Source organism: Nicotiana tomentosiformis, chromosome 12 (assembly GCF_000390325.3).
Source record: "Nicotiana tomentosiformis chromosome 12, ASM39032v3, whole genome shotgun sequence".
NCBI classification, from domain to species: domain Eukaryota; kingdom Viridiplantae; phylum Streptophyta; class Magnoliopsida; order Solanales; family Solanaceae; genus Nicotiana; species Nicotiana tomentosiformis.
The window spans coordinates 58,095,233-58,103,731 of record NC_090823.1 but is presented as its reverse complement, the minus strand read 5'-3'; the positions used below and the strand labels follow the sequence as shown (position 1 = coordinate 58,103,731).

Genomic DNA, 8,499 nt, shown 5'->3' with positions numbered 1-8,499 from the left:
GGTGAGGCACCGGGTGCTTGTCTCGCTCCTAAGTTCGGGGCGTGACAGCTTACAAAGGGACCCATAAAATCTACCCGCCACACATCAAAGATCTCTACCTCCATCACAAAATTCATAGGCATCTCATGCCTTCTAGAAATTGACCCTTGCCTTTGACATTGATCACATGCCTTGACCATTAGGTTTGCATTTTGGTAGATCGATATCCAATAATAGCCATATTCAAGCACTTTTGCCGTTGTACGGTTTCCACTGTGGTAACCCCCAACTGGAGAGTCATGACTTGCTTTGAGAATTTGAGTCACCTCATCTTTCGGAACACAACGCCGAATAATGTTGTTGGTGCAAATCTGAAATAAAAAGGCTTCCTCCCAATAGTATTGCCTACAATCCCGCAAGAACTTTTTCATTTGATATACTTCCAATTCATTAGGGATAAGGTCACTAACCAAGAAGTTAGCGATGTTCGCATACCAAGGAGTTGAGGTGTTAGATATTTCCATAAGGTGTTCATTTGGGAAGGCATCATTAATTTTAAGATCTTTTTTTGGTCTCCCTGCCTCTTCAAGCCTAGATAAGTAATACGCAACTTGATTTTCTGTTCCTTTCCGATATTTGACTTCAAAGTCTAACTCTTACAACAAAAGAACCGACCAAATCAATCTCTCTTTAGCATCCTTCTTCGCCATAAGGTAGTGGAGATTAGCATGATCGGTGTAAACTATCACCTTGGATCCCATCAAATAGGCCCGAAATTTTACAAAAGCATAGACAATGGCAAGCAGTTCTTGCTTAGTTACGGTGTAATTCACTTGTGCTCTATTGAGTGTATTGCTTGCATAGTAGACGTGATGAAGAATCTTGTTATGATGTTGACCACGCCACTAGTGTCGCACATGAGTTCAAATGGAAGAGACCAATTGGGTGTGACAATAATAGGTGTCGTGGTGAGACTTGCTTTCAATTCCTCAAAAGCCTTGAGGCACTTCTCATCAAACATAAATTTAGCGTCCTTTTCAAGGAGCTTGCACATGGGGCTTGAAATCTTTGAAAAGTCTTTGATAAATCACCGATGGAAATCGGCATGCCCCAAAAAGCTCTGAACACCTTTGACCGAAGTGGGAGGAGGAAGCTTGGAAATTACTTCAATCTTTGCTCGTTCAACCTCAATGCCTTGCTTGGAGATTTTGTGACCAAGAACAATACTCTCGTCCACCATGAAGTGATATTTTTCCCAATTGAGCACAAGGTTTGTCTCCTCACATCTTTTGAGAACTTGCCTAAGATTATCAAGGCAATGCTCAAAGGAATCACCAATTACAGAGAATCATCCATAAATACTTCAAAGAAACCCTCTACCATGTCCGAAAAAATTGACATCATGCACCGTTGCAATGTAGTCGAGGCATTGCATGGCCCAAATGGCATTCAGCTAAAAGCAAAGGTCCCATAGGGACATGTGAATGTCATCTTCTTTTGGTCCTCCAAGGCTATATTGATTTGGTTGTAGCCGGAGTAAGCATCCAAGAAGCAATAGACCGACCTCCGTGCTAGCCGATCAAGCATTTGATCAATAAAAGGCATAGGGAAATGGTCTTTGCAAGTAGCACTATTGAGCTTCCGGTAGTCCATGCAAACTCTCCACCCGGTCACCGTCCTCGTTGGAATGAGTTCATTTTTGTCATTTTGAATCACGGTCATGCCTCCCTTCTTCGGCACATATTGCACCGGACTCACCTAAGGACTATCGGCAATAGGGTAGACAACCCCGACATGCCACCATTTTATAATTTCTTTCTTTACCACTTCTTGCATGGAGGGATTTAGCCTCTTTTAGTGCTCCACTCTAGGTTTGCTATCTTTATCTAGTTGTATTTTGTGCTCACAAATACCGGCAGGAATCCCTTGGATATTCTCTATTATCCAACCAATTGCTCATCTATGCTACCTCAAGGTCTCCAATAAGTGTTCAACTTGCACATCATTTAACAAAGAGGAAACAATTACGGGTAGAGTTTCATTAGAGCCAAGAAATTTATACCTTAAGTGCAGCGGAAGTGGCTTGAGCTCAAGTTGTAGTAGCTCGACGATTGAAGGCTTAGCGGAAGGAGTTGCTCTATTCTCTAAGTCAAGAGAAAGCTTCTTTGGTGCATAAGTATAGGAACCAAGCCATTCCAATGCATTCACAGTTTCCACATATCCCTCTATGTCCTCACCATCAAAATTCATCAGAATCACCGCCAATGCCTCACCAAGGCATTCCTCTTCCATCTTTACCTTAACAGCATCCTCTACCACATCAACAACATCAATGACCGAGATACTCCCGTATGCATTTGGCAATTTCATACCCTTACTTGCTTGAAAGGTAACTTCTTCGTCATTAACCCGGAATTTAATCTCATTTCTTTTTGAGTCCATGAGTTATCTCCCGATAGCAAGGAATGGTCTCCCAAGATGCGAGGGATCTCTTTATCAACAGCACAATCAAGAATAACTAAGTTTGCGGGGAGGAGAAACTTCCCCAATTTCACAAGCACATCATCCACTATCCCCACCGGTCGCTTGCCATTTTCAATCTCATAATTGTTGGCCTAGCCATTCCCAATCCCTCTTGCTTGTAGATACCAAGAGGCATTAAGTTGATGCTAGCCCCATTATCACAAAGAGCTCGCGCAAAATCACGCAATTTAATAGTGCATGGAATGGTGAAAGCCCCTAGATCCTTTTTCTTTTGGACGGTGGTTATTGCAATGATGTAGCTAACCCGGTGGGTGACACTCACCACTTCATTCTTGGAGGTTTTCTTTTTAGTGATCAATTCCTTCAAGTACTTAGAAAAACCGGGCATCTCTTGATTTTTCAATACTCATTCAAGCATGTTTTCCAACTTGGAATCACTTGAAAAACTCTCCTTCCAATGTGGAGAGTTAGAATATTTCCACTTTGAAGGTAGTGTCAACTCTAAGAGGGACAATGGCGTTTATAGCCTCAATGTACTCGTCTATATCGGCAAACACATTTTCTTCTTCTGGTTCGCCCATGCTTACCTAGAGACACCAAGCAAAGTGTGATGGAATAGAAGAAGGTGTAAACTAAAGCCCACACTAATTAGTAATTTCAAAACCGTATTCCCCGGCAATGGTGCCAATTTTGATGACGTCCAAATCCACTACTAAAAAGTAAAATAGACACGGTTGCATGCAATATAATATACCCAACTATGAGTCGGGGTTGAATCCCATAGAGAACAATATGTAGGCGATTAGGCAATGTAAGAGCATTATTATGCTAAGCCAAACACTTAAAAGGGTAATTGTGAAAATATTATAAATAAATGCGGAAATGTAAATTAACCTAGAAAGAAAGCAAAATGATAAATGGCTACAAGCATGGTTACAAGAAAAATTAAACTCAAGTAACGATCCAATGTATTTCATGATTTTACAAATATGAGCGAGTTTATGTTAATAAGCCCCGGGTAATAATTCTTTATTAGCTTCTTTCGAAGACTAAGAAAACTTCCAAATTGAATTGTCCCTAAAACAATTAAGAGGTTAAGCAAATGGCTACAAGTAGTTCAATCATATCCCTAGGTAGAATCTATAAAGCGAGGATTAACGCCTCAAGTTCTTGTTAATTAATACTTTCCAACCCCAAATTACCATTTTCGAGATTAATTCGAAGATAATGGGCAAATCCTAGGGTTAGCTAATCCCTTTGAAAATATTAAAAAACAAGAATAATTAAAGAAACAGTAATTCACTTCAATATAAATAAAAATCATTCAATACATAAGTATAACAAGATATTTAGTCCACACTTTAAATATGAATATTCTCATAAACAAGATTCAAGTGTTGGAAAAAATACTACACACTTAGATATTAAATACAAAGCAAGAAAATGAAGAAATGAACATTAATGGGTAAGCAATTCTCAACCAAAAGCTTCAAATCTTCAAGCCCCAAGTGTGTGTTCAAGAACCCTAGCTCCCAAACTTGTGTTGTCTAGTCAAGAGACTGAAAAATAAGCCAAAGATCTGCCAAAGATGAGCTAGGTCGTGTATTAAAGGGTTTGGGGCCAAAATATGTAAAATTACAGAAGTGCCCAGGGATGCTCGCATTTTTGAACCTTGACTTTTCTATTGATTATCGTATTTGCGATGAAGGACTTCGCATTTGCGAAAGTTGACTGTCTGGTTTGACTTCGCATTGCGGCCTTCATTTCACATCTGCAAACATTGTTTTACATAGTTTACTTTGCAATTGCGATTCACATGTTCACATTTGCTAACGTTGACAGGCATGGCTGACTTCGCAATTGCAAGCTCCTGCTCGCATTTGCGACACCTGAGGCCAATTTTTAGATTTCTGCTTTTGAGCCCCTTTTTGACTTATTTTTTCTTGGTTTCTTCCTTATTACTTCTAAATCACATAAACCTGTAACATAGAAGTAAACGACATTAAACACACTATTTTATTAATCAAACAAAGCAAAAATCTAAGATTAAAGTCGAGATAAGTTGGTAAAATACTAACTTATTAGGGATCTAAGGCACGTTGTGAAGTTTTTTCGAGGTCATTAAGTAGTATGTCTTAGCAGGGTACTCGTTCCATGGTTCCGACACTGATGGCCCTACCACCCACATAGCCATCTAGAGCCAAGGGTCAGGTAGCCCGAGGTGGAGGTTAGTTAGTTAGAGGTGGAGACCAGTTAGTGAGAGGTCTTCCCAGAGATGAAGGACAAGTTGGTGGGGCTCAGTCTCGTTGTTATGTATTTCCAGCTAGACCTGAGGCACAGTCGTTTGATGCATTAATTACATATATTATCTCAGTCTCTCATAGAGATGCTTTCATCTTGTTTGATTCGAGTTTTACATATTCTTATGTGTCTTCATATTTTGCTGCACATTTGAGTATATCTCGTCATTCTCTTGGTGTCCATGCTTCTATGTCTGCATCATTCATTATAGTTGATCGGGTGTAAAAGTTTTGTGTTGTTATTATTAATAATTTTGATACTACAGTTAATCTTTTGTTGTTGGATATGGTGGATTTTGAGGTCATTCTTGGTATGGATTAGTTGTCCCCGTATCATGCTATCTTGGATTGTCATGTCAAGGCTATGACTTTATCCATGCTTGGGTTGCCTAGACTAGAGTGAAGATAGACCTGCGGTCACTCTACTAGCAGGGTGGTTGCATATTCGAAGGCTCAGCATATGGTTGAGAAGGGGTGTTTGCCGTATTTGGCTCATGTCTGTGGTTCTAGTATGGAGTTTCCTTCTATGGATTCGGTACCGATTGTGATTGAGTTCCCAGAGGTGTTTCCTATAGATTTGGCAAGTATGCCACCTGACAGGGATATCGACTTTTGCATTGATTTTGTTTCGAGCACTTAATCTATTTCTATTCCACCGTGCAGCTAGCTGAGTTGAAGGAATTGAAGGATCAGTTGCAAGATGCTTGGAAAGAGATTCATCAAGCCGAGTGTTTCACCTTGGGATGCGCCGGTGTTATTTTTTAAGAAAAAGGACGGATCGATAAAGATGTGCATAGATTATCAGTAGTTGAACAAGGTCACTATCAAGAACAAGTATTTGTTGCCTACGATTGATGATTTATTTGACAAGCTTCAGGGTGCCAAGGTGTTTTTCAAGATCGATTTGAGATTTTTTTACCATCAGGTGAAGATTAGGGCATCGAATATCCCTAAGATAGATTTTGGACTCGATATGGTCATTACGAGTTCTTAGTGATGTCGTTTGGCTTGACTAATGCTCCAGTAGCCTTCATGGGTTTAAAGAACCAAGTGTTCAAGCCTTCTTTGAATTCCTTCGTGATTTTCTTCATTAGTGATATTATGGTTTACTTTCGCAGTAGAGAGGAGCATGAGCAGTATCTGCGGATTGTATTCAGATTTGGAAGGATCACCACTATATGCCAAGTTATTGAAGTGTGAGTTCTAGTTAGACTCAATTGCCTTTTGGGGCCATGTTGTGTCTTCTGAGGGTATCAAGGTTGATCCTAAGAAGATTGAGGTACTTCAGAACTATCCTAGACCTACTTTCAGTACAGAGATTCGGAGCTTCTTCGGTTTGGCGGGTTACTATCGCCGATTTGTGGAGAGATTTTCATCTATCTCAGCCCCATTGACCAAGTTGACTCAGAAAGGCACTCTTTTCAGATGGTCCGATGAGTGTGAGGAGAGATTTTAGAAGCTCAAGACTGCCTTGACTACAGCCCTAGTGTTGGTGTTACCCGTAGGTGCAGGATCTTGCACTATGTATTATGGTACATCGCGTATTGCACTTGGCGCGATATTAATGCAGGATGGTAGGTTGATTGTCTACGCGTCTCGTCAGCTGAAGGGCCATGAGAAAAATTGCCTTGGGCATGAATTTGAGTTAGCAGTCATTGTTCACGCGCTCAAGATTTGGAGGCACTATCTATATAGCATTCCATGTGAGGTCTATACCGACCATCCGCGTCTCCAGCATCTATTTAAGTAGAAAGACCTTAATTTGAGGCAGCAGAGATGGTTAGAGTTATTGAAAGACTATGATATCACCATATTATATCATCCAGGGAAGGCCAATATAGTGGCTGATGCCTTGAGTAGGAAAGCGGAGAGCATGGGCAGTTTGGTATTTTTACCGACAGTGGAGAGGTCATTAGCCATGGATGTTCAGGCTTTGGCCAATCAGTTCATCAGGTTGGATATTTTGGAGCCTAGCAGGGTTCATGCTTATGTTGTTGCACAGTCATATTTTTTAGAGCGGATCAAGGCTTGCCAGTTTGATGATCCTCACTTATTGGTGTTGAAAGGCACGGTGCAACGAGGTGGTGCCAAGAAGGTTCTGATTGGGTATGATGTTGTTATGCGGCTTCAGGGCCGGATCTGTGTTCCGAATGTTGATTGGTTGAGAGAGTTGATCCTTGAGGAGGCTTATAATTTATGGTATTCCATGCACCCATGTGTCGAGAAGATGTATCATGACTTAAAATAGCACTATTGGTGGCGAAGGATGAAGAAAGATATTGTTTGACATGTCTCTTGGTGATTGAATTGTCAGCATGTGAAGTATGAACATCAGAAACAGGGTGGGTTAACTCAGAAGTTGGTGATATTGGAGTGGAAACGGGAGAGCATCACTATGGACTTTGTGGTAGTCTTACCAAGGACCTTGAGGAAGTATTATGCTATCTGGGTCATTATGGACCGGTTGACTAAGTCTGCACACTTCATTCTAGTGATGAAACCTTATTCTTCTAAGCGATTGGCTCAAATTTACATCCAAAAAATTATTCGCCTGCATGGTGTGCCCATTTCTATTATTTTGAATTGGGGCAAGCAGTTTACTTCACACATTTAGAGAGTCGCGCAGTGTGATCTGGGCAGGCGAGTTGAGTTGAGCATCGTGTTTCACTCTCAGAAGGATGGGCTAGTCCAAGTGGACTATTCAGATTTTGGAGGATATGTTGCGGGCATGCTCTATGGATATCGGGGGTCAGTGGGACCAGTTTTTACCTCTAACTGAGTTTGCCTACAACAACAGCTAGCAGTTGAGCATACAGATGGCTCCATATAAGGCCTTATATGGGAGGCGATGTCATTCTACGATTGGTTGGTTTGATCCCGGTGAGGCTAGATTGTTGGGTACAGATTTGGTTCGTGATCCTTTGGAGAAGGTGAAAGTGATTCAGGAGCATCTCCGTGTAGCTCAGTCCAGGCAAAAGAGTTATGCAGACACGAAGGTTCGAGATGTCGCTTACATGGAAGGTGTGAAATTTCTTCTCCAAGTATCGCCTATGAAGAGCGTGCTGCGATTTAGGAAGACAGGCAAGTTGAGCCCGAGGTTTATTGGCCTATTTGCGATCTTGGAGAGAGTTGGGAAGATTGCTTATAGGCTTGTATTGCCTCCTAGCCGAGCAGGGGTACATTTGGTATTTCATGTTTCCATGCTTCGGAAGCTCCATGAAGATATTTCACATGTTTTAGACTTCAGTATGTTGCATCTTAATGAGAATTTGACCTATGAAAAAGAGTCGGTGGCTATTCTAGACCGGTAGGTTCAAAAGTTGAGATTTAAGAGTTTTTCTTCTGTGAAAGTGCATGAGAGTCCAGCCGATTCAGGAGGCTACTTGGGATTCCGAGTCCGATATGAGAAGTAGATACCCACACCTTTTTGTCAGTCTAGGTACATTTCTATGTCCGTTCGAGGATGAACGTTTCTTTTATAGATAGAGAATGTAACGACCCGATAGATCATTTTGAGTACTAGCTCCCTTTTCTATATTTTGAGACTTTTCATAACTCAATTTGATGATATATGACTTGCGTGCGTAGTCTGTGTCAATTTCCAACAAGGTTATGTGTGAAATTTTAAGGAAAATATGATTTTTGTCTATAAAAATGGCTAGAGTTGACCACGATCAATGTTTAATGATATCGGATCGGTATTTTGACGATTCTGGTTCGTATGATTATTTTGGAC

General features: G+C 40.9%; 1 protein-coding gene across 1 annotated transcript; it reads left to right on the top strand.

The window, feature by feature from the left end:
• Positions 1-2,976: 2,976 nt before the first annotated feature.
• Positions 2,977-7,377, top strand: LOC138902693 (uncharacterized). Its single transcript, XM_070190582.1, has 3 exons — positions 2,977-3,034; positions 6,590-6,858; positions 7,078-7,377. The coding sequence occupies exons 1-3, from the start codon at positions 2,977-2,979 to the stop codon at positions 7,375-7,377; spliced, it is 627 nt and encodes a 208-aa protein (XP_070046683.1).
• The last annotated feature ends 1,122 nt before the right edge of the window (positions 7,378-8,499 follow it).